The sequence below is a fragment of the Ammospiza nelsoni genome, chromosome 8 (genome assembly GCF_027579445.1).
Source record: "Ammospiza nelsoni isolate bAmmNel1 chromosome 8, bAmmNel1.pri, whole genome shotgun sequence".
Classification (NCBI taxonomy): domain Eukaryota; kingdom Metazoa; phylum Chordata; class Aves; order Passeriformes; family Passerellidae; genus Ammospiza; species Ammospiza nelsoni.
In genome coordinates this window covers 4019163-4035119 of record NC_080640.1, presented here as the reverse complement: position 1 = coordinate 4035119, position 15957 = coordinate 4019163, and the positions used below count along the sequence as shown (strand labels likewise).

The following is a 15957-nucleotide window of genomic DNA, read 5'->3' as shown; positions in this document are numbered from 1 at the left end:
AATCCACCTCTTCTAAGAGGGTAACAACCCCTCGTTTTTAAAGAAGGGGTCAGCTTTAGGCTTTTCTCACAGGATCACTAAGGTTGGAAAATCCCTCCTAGATCGTGAAGTCCAGCCATCAACCCAGCACTCCAGAACATTCGCCACTAAGCCACGTCCTCAAATGCCACATCCACAAGTGTTTTGAGCACTCCCAGGGATGGTCACTCCACCACTTCACTGATGTGGAAAGGAGACAGACATTGTAGGTGTCTCCTCATCCCCTCAGCATCAGGGTCGTGTTCTGGACACAGGGAGCTCTCAGGGCTGAGGGACTGACCCCGAGCTGCTCCTTTCAAAGCCTGGCTTTTGGAAACAAAACAAACCAAAACTGCAGTGAAAGAGGCTTTTTCTCCCCCATGCCAAGCTCTGTCAGCGAGCAGGCTGCCAGCTCTGCCCCTGAGCTGCAGTGAGCAGCTGCTGCTCGTGGAGATGCTCAGCTCTGGAGGGAAAACTGCCCGAGCACCGAGCTCTCCCACACGTGCAGAGGCACTTGCTAAGCCCCAATAACTCTGCTGCAGGGTATCTTTTGCCTTCTTATTGTGCAGGGATTAAGGCCTGGCTGCCTTGATCAGAAAGCTGTCCTGATTGCTCACAAACTCTCAGCCTCCCCGGTTAAAACTGATTTAAAGAGACAGGAAAAGCAATGAGAAATCAGCTCCCAATCAGCTCCCACTCCATCCTTTGAAACAAACTTAATTTTGACACCTAATTATGTGCAAGTCAGACTCATTCCTATTTCCTTTGCCAAGCTGCTTTTTAGTTTGGATCTCACAGGGTGCTCACCCTCAGAGGGAGGGAGGCTTTGATTAGGAGGAAAGAGAAACTCCTGGAGAGGAGAAAGGAATAAAGGTACCTGCAGCACGATGCTGCCTCTGCCCCTCACCTGCTCTGTGACCTTGGCCATGTGGCTCTGGCATCTGGGCTTTGATTTCCCTGCTTTCAAAGGAAGGGAAGCATCAGTTTCCTCCTCCACATGATATTTGGAGACAACAAACTGCAAAGTGCTGAACTCGAGCAGTAAAACCATTCCTGTAGCCTAATGACAGCTCCAGAGAAGTAGCAGGATATATCCATTTCTCCCATCTCTTTAAGCAGAGCTAAGGAAGAGAAAAGAAAGCTCCTGCCCTGGCTGAGAGCAAGCAGCAGCACCGCAAGTGATGCACAGAAATGTGGGGAACGCGCCGGAGTGCAGGAATTTGGTTACAAGGCTCGTTGGCAAATTAATGGCTAAATCAATTAAATGAGAGCATGGGATTTCTCTTGAGGAAAGTCTAGTCACGGTGGCAGGGAGAAGGGGAGGGGTTGTGGAGCAGGGATGACATAACCACGTTTGCGAATCACCAGCACCGTGCACGCTTTAATCCATTAATGGGGTTTTTATCTGTGATCATAAAAAGCAGGTTACATTCAGCCTGGAAGGGAGCGAGGCTTGGAGGAGAGGGGAGGGGAGAGAAAGACACAGACACAGAGGCAGAAAGCAAGGCAGAAAGAGAGCACAATCCACTCGGTGCGTTGCTCGCAAGCTTGGGGCTGACAAATCGGGATCTCAGGAGAGCAGCTTCTCAGAATAACGCGCTCTCCTCCGCATGGACCGACGGCAGGCAGTGGTTCAGCCCTGCTGATATTTTTTAAGCCCTCCTCGCAGTTTGATGGGCATTCCCAGTGCCTTTGTGCACGTCTCGGGAAGCGTTGACGTGGAAAGGAGCAGCGAGGAGGGGGAGGCTGGAGGAGAAAGCTGCAGCTCCTCCAAAACCAGGGAGGGCATGCACGGGAGGGAGCAGGCTGGCAAGGAGGGTGAGGCGGGGGCACCTCGCACCATGGTACCCCCGTGCCGGCGCGGCGCAGTTCCGGAGATGTCCCTGCTGTGACTGGACGCACCATGAGCATCTGGGAGCTGCTCCTGGCTTTCCTGGTGGTGCTGCTGATGCTCGTGGCCCTGCTGGCCAACGTGCTGGTGCTGATGTGCTTCCTGTACAGTGCCGACATCCGCAAGCAGGTGCCGGGATTGTTCATCCTCAACCTCACCTTCTGCAACCTGTTGATGGCCGTCTCCAGCATGCCCCTGACCCTGGCTGGGATCATTTACAAAAGTCAGCCGGCGGGAGATCAGGTCTGCCACGCTGTGGGCTTCCTGGAGACTTTCCTCACCACCAGCTCCATGCTGAGCATGGCAGCTTTGAGCATTGACAGGTGGATTGCTGTGGTCTTCCCTCTAAGCTACCACTCCAAGATGAGGTACCGGGACGCCGCTCTCATTCTCAGCTACACGTGGTTGCACTCGGCGTCCTTCCCCATAGTGGCAGCTTCTCTCTCCTGGCTGGGGTTCCATCACCTCTACGCCTCCTGCACGCTCTGCAACAAGAGACCGGAGGATAGGACACAGTTTGTGATTTTCACTGGGGTCTTTCACGCCCTCAGCTTCCTCCTCTCCCTGGTAGTGCTGTGTTTCACCTATCTCAAAGTGCTGAAGGTGGCACGGTTCCACTGCAAGCGCATCGACGTGATCACGATGCAGACCCTGGTGCTGCTTGTGGACATCCATCCCAGGTAAGCTTCCCCTGAGGTCAGCAGCTGCTCCTGGCAGGAGAAGTGAGGAGGGGGCTCAGTGTTGTGGTAGATAGAGATTAACCTGTCTCACAGCAGGGGATGGGGAGGGGGAGGAAACAAACATCCTCTCAGCCCATTGCTGTTCTGCACGGTTCTCTTCACTTGTGTTTAATTCTCTCATTGCTGAACTCATTTTTTGTTAGGCTTAAGGACTTGTTTTGGGAGGGAGAGCAAATGCACAGGCAGCTTTGGCCAAGCATGCACTTCCCTTTGAGACAGTGATCAGATCACTGCCCTTTGTGTCTGAAGGTGGATTTAGTGGTCAATAGCTTTGCATATTTTGGGCACTGTCAGCCCCAGAAGCGTTGCTGGATCCCTGAGAGGGAGGAGGTTGCACATGTGCCTTGGAGTTTGGAAGGGAAGCTGAGCGCTGCCTGCTGCTCCTTTTCCCAGCAGTTTCCCCGTTGCTGTGCTCTCTGTAACTTTATCATTCCTGAAGGCAGAATCCTTAAGGGAATTACATCTGCAAAATACATGTGCTCGAATGCCTGTACTTAAACCTAAAGTGAGAGAGAGAATTCAGTGGGAGCGTTAATGTGACAAACAAGGGATGTATAAAGCTTGTTTCAAATGGGAGATTTTAGGCAAGTCCCTTGTGCCTCGAGACAGAAGGAGAAAAGTCCCCGGGGACTGGCAGGATCGTGGGCTGGAAGGCAAGAACCAAACAGGGAGAGGAGTGTGTGCAGAAATCATACCAGGGATTATGCACAAGCCATAAATCTTGCATGAATAATCGATGTATGGGTCTGGAAGGAATGCAGGATTGGTGTGTGATACAGGGAGGAAATGTGCCTGGAAGAGAGGAGAGCAGAGAGGGCAGTCCCACACCACACATCCCATCTGAGCATCCCTGCTCCCCTTTGCTCCACCAGCCTCTCCATCCGAGCAGCCAGAGCAGAGCTGCAGGGCTCAGAGCACATGTGGCTGTCCTCAAACACAGGTCATGCTTTGGGGATGCCTGAGGCTGAGACAAATAGGTCTGGAAGGATCAGGGCAGGGCAGCACATTTTAGAGGAACAGAAACATTTGCTCAGAATCCTCCTGTCAAGCTGTTTGAGCTGTCTCTTGTCCAAGAATGCAGAGCAGAACTTTGGGCACGTCTTGCTGCCGTTCTTGAGAAATACAGGGATAAATCTTCCCTTATTCACCAATCACACTGAGGAAAAAAAAACACCCTCCTGCCCTTCGTGCTGTCTGCTTGATGAGCTGTGCCTCGACTGCCTCAGCTCCTGCAGCATGAGGAGATGTGGTGCTTACTGCCAGCAGAGTGCCACAAACCCACCAGGGCTGTTCGAAACCCCACTCGTTTTGCCTCATGCTAAAAGTATGCCTGGACTGCACAGCAAAGTTTAGTAAAAGGGCAAAAACCTCAGTGTTGCTTCTCCTCCCCTGCGTTTTTTCCCGGTTGAGGTTGATTTGAGGGTGTCTGTGCATTTTGTGATCCTCTCACTGCGGGATGGGTTCAGTGGGGCTGTGGGGATGATGCTTCCTCTCTTCAGGGCAGCCCCAGAGCTGTGCAGGCACTTTGCTGTGGGTAACCTGCACCACTGCCTGCATCTCTGGCACCAGATTATTCTGGTGTCTCTCTCTAAGAAAGGAGCTTTAGTTTATTTTCTGCCCTGCAGAAAATAGTGGGTGATTTGACCCCTGGAGGGCTGCTCTAACCAGTGACAGCTCCTGTGCTGAAAGGGGCAGATCTGAGGTCACCAACCCTCCTGTGAGAGCTGCACAGGGGCTGCAGCTCTGCTGGCAGAGTCAGAGATGCTCAGAAACCTCTGATAACTAAAGGCATCATTTGCATTGTGTAACAGGCAATTTTCAGGGTACCCCTAGTACCTGACAGCACAGCTGTGGATGCTGGGAGAGCCCAAACGAGAAAATAAAGTTTGCAATCCCACTATAGGCTACTCTGACTCCTCTGGTCCAGTTTCAGCGCTGGGAAATGTGTACAGACAATTTTCTGCTTCCCATGACTCAGAATCCAGCCGTAGAGCAGTCTGGTGACAGGATTGTGATAGATGGCTTTATTACCTGTGACTTAGAAAGACACCCGTGATCTCCTGAAGATCATTCAGGACGAGCACAAAGGAAACCTCTGAATACCCTGCAAATATGTGTGAATGTTTAGGGCATGTGGCATTTCAAGTTAGCTGATTTTTTTAGTGGATCCTGCTTTTTCTTTGTTGTTAAGACCAAAATATCTTGGGTATTGTGGGAGATTTGGGCAAAACTTCACTTAAGTGCTTAACCCATGTATTTGTTAATTAAAATGATCTATACTATCTTTTTGGTGCATCCAGCTCTACACATCTTAAGGTCCAATATCCCATAAACTTTGTTTAAAATACCAAACCTTCAAAGGGATATAGCTCAGATTTCCCAGGATATTAAAATCTTTAAATGAAAGCTTAGCCAATAATCCTGTTCTATTACTGATGTCGCTGCTAGAACTCACACATGCCTTATCTCAGTGCATGAGAGTGTGTGCAAAACCAAAATATTCATCTGTGTGCATGGTCTACATGAAGGAGTGAGATAAAATACCTTCCTCTGTGATGTGGTATTTATTGGATACATCTGGAAGGGCTGAACAAAAGAAATGGGTTCAAGTCTACCAGGACAGTCATGGGTGAGCTCCAGGAGTGAGAGACAGCTTTGCATGTGCCAGAAAGGAAAAGATGTGACTGGGGAAACAGAGACAAAAATTACACCACCCTCTCCTCCCTAACAATACCTCAATTGAACCTGTCCTGGAGAGTCATTTTCCTGTATTGCCATGGGCTTGGGATATTCTGAATTTAAGAACATAGGTCTTAAACGAAGCTCATGAAACTCTGAGATAATTTTTCTGCACATAAAATACTCCAAGTTCCCCAGCTCTTGCAGAATTGAAAACACACAGGTTCCCTTGAAAAGGTGGATTTTTTTTCCCTTCTCAGTTGTCATTGCTAGCTGCAAGTAATTCACATATAGAACATGTAACACCTTTAAATGTGTCATTTTCTTTAAGAGAAAGACAATTTGTTAGAAGAACAAACTTTTCCTCCAGTGTTTATTTCATCACATCATGATAGCTGCTCTGGGCCAGACAATGTAAGACCAAATTCAGAATGGAACAAAATAAACACTTTTTCTTCAACAGAACCAAAGGAGCTCATTGCCACAGACATCACTGAAACACACTGAGATCCTCAGGACACAGCATGTGTTTGGGTGTTGATAAAACATTTACAGATGAAGTAAATAATGTAAGGGTATGGCCATGAGCCTCAGAGAGTGTGGAGCCTGAGAGTGAGTCATCAATTAAAAATTTACAACAAAAAATGGAAAGACTAATGCCAAACAGTTGGGTTTAAAAAAAATTATATATATATAAGTGCAGGACATGGGGCAGCCCATTCAGCTTGCCTGAGAAGTGACTGTGTCACTGTGAAATCTGTGCAAGGAGTCAGCAACTCTGCCACGGGCACAGAGAGGGGTTCAGGATGCCAGCCTGGCTTTGCTGTGCCCTTCCCAAAGGGATTTATTGAGGTACAGGCAGTCCTGGCACTGTGGGAGGTGCCAGTGCTGCCCAGTCCACCTGCCTGGAGTAAACAGGGGTTCATCCATTCCCTCAGAAACCATGGGGAGCACAGGAGTCCCTCAGACAGAGAGAGGAGGAGGATCAGCTTTCACATTAATCACTGTTTCCACAAGAGAAAACCCAAAGGAAAAGCTCCCATCCTAAAATACCATAGGTAGGAGAGAAACCAAGGTGTGACTAATTTAAACTTGTTTAGTTAGAAACAGGGTTGGTTTGAGATGAGGAATGAGGATATCCCAGGACTGTGGATTTGTGAAACAATTCCAGCTTTGTGGAGCCTTCAGCCCTGCAGATCTGATGGGATGTTTATGGGCACACAGCTCAGTGGGACACAGTGAGAGCTCCCATGTTGGGCTGGGGGTTCAGAGTGTTCTTCCCATTATGATTTTGTTGTTTTGTTGGGTATCTTGCTGGGGCATTTCTCCTCTCCAAGGCAGTGGAATTGCTGTGTCTACGGAAGAAGAATGTTGTCTATCCCACTCTGGATATATGGGGATTTTTGAAGGAATTTTGAATGAGTTAGAGATGGAACCTCTGAATTGTTTGTGATGATGGGGTTTATTTTCTTATCTTCTACATAGGAAGGGCGAGTTTGGCTCACATTGTTACTGCATGGTTCAGAATGTCCCAAGACCCCTAAGTTGCAAGACCTTTAAAGCAGTTATTGACCAATTGACTGTTACCAAGGTTATTTGTGTTTTTGACCCAATCCTTAAATATTTTGTCTTATGGACTCATGCTGCAGTGTAAGTTTTCTTAGCCAATCCTGTTATGACACACAAACCTAAAATACTGCATACTAAACTCCTTGTTCATCTCTGTAACTACTTTTATTTTTATATCTTAAACTCTAAAACTCTAAACTTTCCTTTACTTAGCTTAACGTGTCTCTGCTTTAAACTACAAATCCACATTCTCACTTCCAGCACCTCAGTTTGGAAGTCTTTTCCAAGGTCTCAGATCAAATCCTGAGTTTAATTCTAACTTTGGCTTACAGGCCCAAAGTTCTCAGAGTTCCCTGCATTTCAGATTCCAACAGGATATTTTCCAAGTCTCTGAGTATCACCTTGCCTGCAAATACAGCTTACAGTAGTTCAAGAAGGAGCTGCAAACTGAATTCAAGGATGAAATCCACCAAGTTTTCTATAGATCAGTTGATATAACGGGGCTGTGTGCACTCAAACATATAACCATGTATTTGTCAGTGACTTTGTGGAGGGTAAGATGAACAGACGATGCATTAATATTTGGTTTTGTCCCATTTGAACACAGTGTTTTCCTTTGTAACTACTTTTATTTTTTCTATATCTTAAACTCTAAAACTCCAAACCTTTCTCTTCTTAACTTAACATGCCTCTGCTTTAAACTATAAATCCACATTCTCACTTCTAGCACCTAAGTCTGGAAGCCTTTTCCAAGGATTCAGATCAAATCCTGAGTTTAATTCGTATTCCAACAGGATATTTTCAAAGTCTCTGAGTATCCCCTTGCCTGCAAATTCAGCTTGAAGTGGTTCATAATCTGAATTAAAGGATGAAATCCACCAATTTTTCTGTAGATCAGTTGCTATAATGTGGCTGTGTGCACACAAATATACACCCATGTATTTGTCAGGAACTCTGTGGAGGGTAAGATGAACAGAAAATGCATTAATATTTGGGTTTGTCCCATTTAAATGCAGTGAACAACTAAACCAGATTGTTGTCCGTCATTCCATGGTGAACCGGAATTGGGAATTGTCACCTGGTGCTATTTGTGGCTGATTTGGTTGTGTTTGTGTTGGATGTCCCACAGCGTGCGCGAGCGCTGTCTCGAGGAGCAGAGGAGGCGGCGGCAGCGGGCGACCAAGAAAATCAGTACCTTCATTGGTACCTTCATCCTGTGCTTTGCACCTTATGTAATCACAAGGTAAGTGTGGATGGACTACATCCTGGAAAAGGCTGCTGAGAGGCACTCCTGGCTCGGGGAAGTAGGGCACTCTCAGCCAGAGCAGGGCTCCAGTCTCCTGGGGAAATGTGATGCGCCGCTTCCACTCCTGTAGCGGAGGTTGCATTTACTGAGCTAACAAATTATGGAAAATGTCCCAGTGCTTCTCCTCTCAGTCCTGATGCACTCTGAGGGTCAGACTCTGCTCACTCAGCCCAGTCAATGTGTTGCTTGCATGGGAGGGATTTAGGAAATCAGTCCATAAGGTTTTTCAGATGATGCCTCAGGTTTGGCTTTTGTATGTTTGACATTCTGTGCTGCTTTAGTGTGTGGGTCTGGGTTCACATCAGGGATGCTGAGCTCTGTGCACAGAGCAGGGAGACAAAACAATTCCTGCTCCAGCTGGGCACCAAGCACAAATGATCCAAATCTCAGGCTGGGAAGACTGAGAAGAAGGATGAGACTGCATGGGCTAAAGCTGGAATGGAACAATTAGCTCCAATGTGCAAGTAGACCAGAACTTATAAAAGTGACAGACCCCGTGACCTGCTGTCCATTTTTTGTGACCATTTTGGTTCATGTTGAGTATGGCCCTGGCTGGGCTCTTGTGCTGCCCAAGGTGGCTTCATTGAGGAGGTCCTTTTAATAAATCCCTACTTTATTAAGCTCTGTCCAGCCTCTGCTCTAGGTCAGCCTTCCCCAGGCATCACAGACATTTTTTTGTTGTCACCTACTGCTCTGACTGACTTCCCAGTGCAGGGGTTGATCTCCAGGGAAAATCTCGCCTGAATAGCTCAGACTGTAAAAATTTGGTCAACAAGATTCAGCTGAGGTGAAAACATGGTCCACAAACTCAAACAACAGTTTTGTCTGATTGGGTAGGGTTTATTAGTCATAAATATCAAATATCAAAGCTGTGCTAGCTCATAACTGAAAAATCTTCTTGTGATTTATGGTAGATATCTATCCACCAGCTTATCTTTGGAAATGGCTCCTGTGGGAAACACTAAATTACTCCTGTGAAATAAAAAGTGTTAGAAAGTGAGTGCATCCAGAAAAAAAAAAGTTATCTAGCTGTTAAAGGAAATTTACAGCTTGCATTCCTTATTATAAGATTTTGGAAAAACTGAGATGCTGCTATGCACAACAGAGAAAGAAAAAAATTAAGGTATCTCCTATTCCAATACTATTAAGCAGAAATTAGTGAAGCTGATCTCATTCAAATTGGATCCACCTTGAAAAAAATCGTTAAAAAATCTGGATTAAGAATCAATATAATTGAACTTTTGGCCAACTTTGAGTTTTTCCAATTCAGTGTAATGCCCTGAATTCCCAGAATTAGAAAATTAGAAAATTCTAGTAATTTACTAGAATTACCTTCATTTTCCCTTCATGGCCACAAGACACCACTGCAAGCCATGCACTTAAATGGTATGAAAGGACTTGTAATTAAGGACATTTAGCCTTAATTCTCAAGCTGCAAGATATTAAAGTGTTTGTCTTTTTGCAAACAGCCAATTTTAATTTCATGTTATGTCTCTGAACTTCCTGAAAATCCTCCCAGTCACACAATAGCTGACAGCTCATCCTGAGTGACACCAAGTGCTCTAACCAGAGCTGTCACGAGTATTTTTGTGCTCCTCCAAAGGCATCTCAGCACTCAGGCACCACCTCCCCACCTCTTCTTCACTCTGTGGCATCCCAACTTGTGTCCCAGTAGCCTTAAAACACAGAAGAGGGGGTAGAAAAATCCTGAGCCTGCTCCCTTTAGTCTGTACAAGGATCACTGCAATGTTCTCCTGCTGAGGAGCAGCTTCTCCACAGAGGGAGATGGTGAGGAGAGGGAAATGCAGCTCCTGGGTGCATGAGGATGTTTTGGGGTGGGGTGGGAGCTGGTCAGACATGTCAGGAGGGGTGAAGCCTCCCACATTCCTGGCCCTTTCAATTCTGACATATGTAAAAGGATCCCTGCATATCATTATCACCACTAATAATGAAGTTTTGGGACTATTTTCAGGCTAAGAATGATTTGTTGCTCAGACAAACATCAGTCTCAGAATCCCTGAGATTTCAGAGGAGCAAGCATTCGGCCATAGCTCAGAGCAGTCACAAGTTCTTTGTTACAAGGCAATCTAGAACTTTCTAACCCAATGGACAGCTGCCACAGGGTTTATTTTGCTTTTCTGACCCATCACCTTTACTCACTTCTGCTGCACAGAGGATGCTTTTGTCCAATGGGCTTCTGTCTCACAGGCACACATCTGCTTCTGTTCTAACTTCTGAACTCTCAGCTCGTTCCATACAGCCCCACCCCGGCATTATAAACCTTCACCATCTCATCAGTGCAGTTTCTCACTCACTTCAGGCTTATTCTCACTTACAACTATAGAAATAAGAGTTTATTAATTTTCTGCCTAATTCTGTGTATTGTATTTTAACATCAATCCAAGGCTGCAGATCAAACCCTTCAGTGTCTGTGGGAGTTTCTGGTTTTCCATTCCCACAGCTGCACAGCAGGCTAAGGGAATTCCCTGTTGAGCTCCCTGAGAGCCCTTGCTGGACACCTTCAGGGCTGGATGTTCAGAACACTCATCCCTGCCTTCCATGGGCTGAGCACCCTGACACCAAGGGGATTGGCAGAATTGGAGTTTAATGTGTGAGCAAGTGTGTAATTGTGTGTAATTTCTGGACCACGTCCAGCGCTTTGCATTCTCAGGAGGGACATGATCAATCACAGTTCAATCCATGGACAGAAGTCAGGACAGGGAGTGCCTTGCTCAGCCTCTCCTAACCAGCAATATATTTCAATTAAACATGCTTTTAAGTACTCCCTGAAGTGGGGGCTGACAGCAGCAAATCACAAGGTTTCACTACAACATCTTCCTGTTTCCACACTGAAAATATTCCATGAACAAGTGAAGGAGTTGTGATCATGACCCCAGACAGAGAAATGCTTCAGTGGGCAAACCTGAGATTTTCAGATCACACTGAGGCAAAAATCAGATCAGGCACTTCATTTATCAAGAAAATACACTTCTAATTAGTTCAGTGGATGATCTTAAGTGGTGTATCAGGATCTGATTGCCTTTGACCCAGGGTTTCCACTTCACCAGCATCACAGGTGTAACCCCCCCATTGTATATTTCCAAGCACAGATTGTTTCTTGTTTTGTAAAATAACCTGCTGGTACACATTTCTTCCTCTGCTGTATTTATCATTAGGCAATTAAAGATACTTGTTCCAAACCTCTTTTCTCCAAGGAACTTTTTCATAAGAAAAATGAAGATAAGTCATACAAGTTTCTAAAATTCATTTCCAACTCCAGGCATTTCATACTGAAATACAGAACTTTGCTCATGTAAGTTAATAAATGCTGTCAATGTGTGAGGAAATTGGCCTTAAATTAAAAATCCTGAAGTAATAGCAGGCAGAAGTTCATAATCCCACGCCCTCAGGTTAGAGAGGAGGATGGTGGAACAGGCAGAAGTTGATTAAAATTCTGTTGTATCATCTCTGGGGGATAGGGGGTAAGCAAACCCCAGTTTTAAACTGTTGTTTGCCCTCTGCATATGCAGATCCTGCTTGGGCACACAAAAAGCTCAGAATTCTTCTGCAATTTGTGTTCTTCAGCATCCCAGCTGGGTGGGCATACGTTCAGTAAAATATTTTAGTGTTAGTGGTGAACTGCACATGTAAATAACGGATTTCCAGTGTGCATTATGTGTGTAGAGATCAAGGTCACAGTCTTCCACATGGCATTCTTGTTTGTTTACTGAAGGGGAAATAAAATAATTGGATAGCCATGTGAAATGACACACTCTACAGAGTTGTAAGTTTCTAAAATATCAACAAAATATCACAGAAAAAGAGCTTACAGCTTTGAAATAAAAAGGGTTTGAAGACCAGACAGTGGAAGAGAGGCTTATGAAAGCAAGCCAGTGAATTATCTAGTTGATACTGTAAAATTTAATTTACAGGTAGCACTGAAATATTAATGTACCTTCACTGAAAATGTCTTCTTTTAGGTTGAAATGTTTCGTGAAAATGGAAGCTGTGCATATCATTTCCCTCACAAATGAGAACCAAAACCTTTAAAAGGCAATAAATTCTGTGATGTGCCTTGAAAGGCTGACATTTAATTGTTTGTACATGAAATGGAAATGCATAGCTCAGGGTTTGGCTACATTTCTATGTTTGCTGCTTGATAACAGCAAATGTAATTTACTATAAAAAATAATGCATGAGAATTGAAAAATGTGTAAATGTCAAGGAAGCTTACAGAATGCAAGGAAAATATTTAAGATCTTGTTAATAAAAGTGTAAGCTTTTCATTTGATCAGTCAATGAAGGTAAAATTAGCAAGTCTAGGCTTGCAACCCTGAAGTGTCTGCTTGATGTGCTTTAAATGGAGATGGTTAATGTCTCATAGAACTGACTGACAGAGCCTCAGACACAAATTTGTCATATTTTGGTTATTCAAGGCATCCGCTGAATTTAATTAAACGTAATCAAATTCACATCTGTAAAGCACTCAGTAAAAATAAATCATCCAAATGAGATTCAACGTGGTGAAATTCAAAATGTGAAGTAGGCAGTGAATAAATGAAGTGGAGAACAACAAGGATGGCTCATGGTAGATTACAAAGCAAATATGACTCAATAGATGATTAATTTCAAAATTGTCAATTCTCATTTTAGAACACGTTAACGTGGATGCCATAAGTTGCATTTTATCAAAGAAGAGAGAATACACCAGATGAGACCACCTGGAAACTTGAGCAGATGAAATTATGTCTCAGTTCTGATCTTTGTGGGAAAGATAACGATCATGAATTACAGGGAGAGGTTGAAAGAACTTTGGTTTATTTGAGATGAGAGAGAAATGGGAGAAATGAGGGTTCTTTGGGACCTCAGAGATGCTGAGCCAAGCAGCACCAGTGGAGTGGCACCAACAATTCCCAAGTATTTTCATTCCCTGGTCACCTGAAATGTCCCTCACATTGACTGGACTGTGACATCTGCCAGCATTATTTTAAACAATACACTGTAGTGAAAGGTTATGGAATGGAAATGACTGAGGAAAATAAATCCTCATCTCTAAACTGCCTGAAGTACCAACAATATTGTCATTGCTGCTGCAGGAACCACCTTCCAGAATGCTCCTTGGAGGTGGTGCTTTGTCAGGAGAAAGCGTTTCCCAGGCAGATTTAAGAGCACCTGCTGCTGCAGACAGGTCCAGCAAAGCCCTGCCCTGCCATGTGGGCTCTGTAGCAGCACACGTGGCTGTTTGACCTCTATGAAAATCAATAGTTTCTAACAGCTATAGAGGCTTATTGAACAGAGCTGCCCTTTGATGCTGCTCAAAGGCGTGGGGAGTTATCAATATTTCCCTGTCAAAAATGCTCTCAGTACACAGTGAGCTATCTGGGCTAGTGTGGGTATGAGGAGTATATTAAGTTTTTCTCCCTCCCCTAACAATTTTAAATTTTAAAGTTTTTGTCTTGCTCTATTTGTTGCCGATGTGAATCCTTGCCCTTTGAACTGCACAGCTTTTTAATTCAAGGTATGACACGCCATCTCTCAGCAATGAATTTTCCATTTGTGCTTCTACAACTCAAACTGTTCAAAGGCATTGAACTCTCTCTAGGAGCTGGACTGGCCAAAAGAGCTGGGTAGCCCTGGTGAGGTGACTCAGGTCCTCTAGAGGGGATCTAGAACCACAAGTTCTGAGTGATGCTGGGTTTTTAGGTCACTCCTAGTAGAGGAATTTGACTCCCTTGAGACCAAGCAATGGCACTTTGGCAAACAGGCCTCAAGTTTACATTTGCAGCCTTTAAAATTTATAAGAGGAGGACAACATACACATTTTCACAAGTAGGGCTTTTTTTTCTTTAGTTCTGTTGCAATTGCCCAGCAGTAATTTGTGGGTTTGGGGTGGGTTAATGTAATTTTTAACATTCACCCTTTCCCCCTCCCTCTTTCCCCAGACTCGTTGAATTATCCTCCGTGGTCCACATCAACTCCCACTGGGGGATCATCTCCAAGTGCTTGGCTTACAGCAAAGCTGTTTCAGACCCTTTTGTGTACTCTTTGCTGCGGCACCAGTACAAGAAGACGTGGAAGGACATCCTAAACAAGATCCTCAAGAGGAGCTCCATCAACTCCTCGGCGCTGGCGGGCGAGCCGCACGGCCGGAACCTCGCGCAGCTCAACGAATGAGGAGCCCGGCACGGCCACTGCCAGGGGATATTTGGGAAACCACAGCTGCTGGCCCACCCCTAGTAGCTCCCCTCAGCTGCCCAGGTTTTGGGAGGCAGCTGTGGGCAGGGTGAAGCCCAGAGCGTGTCCCTCCAGCGGCCCGTGGCTGCTCTGGGCCTCCTCCCCGCGACTGGAAGAGCGCTATTGATCCGTGGTCCTGCAGGCTCCACAAATACAAATCTCCCATTGATTTCCATCAGCTGCTGCATTTATAGATAAAAAAAAATCCAGTCCTCAGCAGAGGGATTCATGAAGGTAATGGGAGCAAGGTGCTGCTGGTGTAAGGTTGTTCTGAAAAGCTGCACAGGGATGTTTGTGCTGTGTTTGTTGCTGGCTGCAGGTGAAGCTCCTTCTGATGTAGCTGCCAATGTGGCTTTACAAAAACCACCCCACCCTAGTGGCTTGTTTGTAGAAACAAAGGTTGTTTGAAGAAAATAGAGAAGATTGTTTGTAAAAAAATATCTTAATGGAAATAGCTTAAAAAAAAAAAAAAAATCTAAATATTCATCCCGCGCCCAATGCAGTTCAGCCTTTTCTGACATATAATTTAGGAAGAATCCCATAGAATTGAAGGAAGAGAAAAACCACTTTTGGAATGTGCTGGATTCAGTCATGTCTTCTCTAAATTTTAAAAATTTATTTTACATAGAATCTCACTAATATTCTCCCCATTAAATTTCAGGAGAATACAAATGGTAGACAGGGTGGAAAGGTCAGGATGCCTCCTGCCTCCCTTCCATATATCTGAGCTCTGAGTAGCTGGATTTTGCCCAAAGCTGCAGATCTGGGCCCTGTGCCCAGGAGGAAAATAACAAATATCTTTTTCTGAGGAGTTATTAATCATGGGGCTTTTTCCTACTTAAAGGAAAGAGGAGCCTAAGTCTGAGTTTCAAATATAATTTCCAAAGCAAGTGGAGCACAAATAATAGGCCTCCCTCTCCACCATGAAAGTGGAGCCAATAATCTGAATCCACTCCTGAATGTGCAAATCTCTGGAGGTGTCAGTACAAATCTTTATAGCTCTGGATTGCAGTTCTGCATAGGAACATTATTAACATTTACCATGCACTCAGATGCCTGCCCAGATTTTAAAATAGGCTTGGTTAATTAGGCTTCCTGGATGCAATGGCAGCTTCAATAACAGCTGGCACAACTGGCTGTTCTGCCATCCATCCCTGCTCATATCCCAACTGTCAATGCCATTCTGAGGAAGTAAGGCCTCAAGTTGTAAAAAATGTAGGATGACTTTTTAGTTGCCACCTTCTCTCATGCAAGAGAAGAGCTTGGTGTGTTGCAAAAAATGTCCCCTCTTGAATTTTCTGGCCTCTGATTCAAAGCCCAGACAGGGGACTCAATGAGAGCTTCACCCCAGAGTCAGTGAATGTCATACCTCAGTTATTATCTGAAGATTATCAGCTACCATGTAAATAATTTTAAAAAATCAGCTTAATCCTTAATTTCAGTTATAAAAATACCATAATTACAATAAAATCCACGCATAATTATAGCCACAGAATTTAGGAAGCTTTTAAAACACTGCA

The 15957-nt window shown here is 44.9% G+C and overlaps 1 protein-coding gene across 1 annotated transcript; it reads left to right on the top strand.

Annotated features, from left to right (window-relative positions):
- Window positions 1–1921: 1921 nt before the first annotated feature.
- Window positions 1922–14377, top strand: GPR26 (G protein-coupled receptor 26). The gene is made up of 3 exons (XM_059477441.1): window positions 1922–2589; window positions 8027–8140; window positions 14146–14377. The coding sequence occupies exons 1-3, from the start codon at window positions 1922–1924 to the stop codon at window positions 14375–14377; spliced, it is 1014 nt and encodes a 337-aa protein (XP_059333424.1).
- Window positions 14378–15957: the final 1580 nt, after the last annotated feature.

Excerpts from the sequence above, each read along its gene's own strand:
- GPR26 (XM_059477441.1), top strand. The coding sequence starts at position 1,922 with ATGAGCATCTGGGAGCTGCTCCTGGCTTTCCTGGTGGTGCTGCTGATG. Across the intron at positions 2,590-8,026 it reads CTTGTGGACATCCATCCCAG|CGTGCGCGAGCGCTGTCTCG; the intron begins GTAAGCTTCCCC and ends GATGTCCCACAG. Across the intron at positions 8,141-14,145 it reads GCACCTTATGTAATCACAAG|ACTCGTTGAATTATCCTCCG; the intron begins GTAAGTGTGGAT and ends CTCTTTCCCCAG.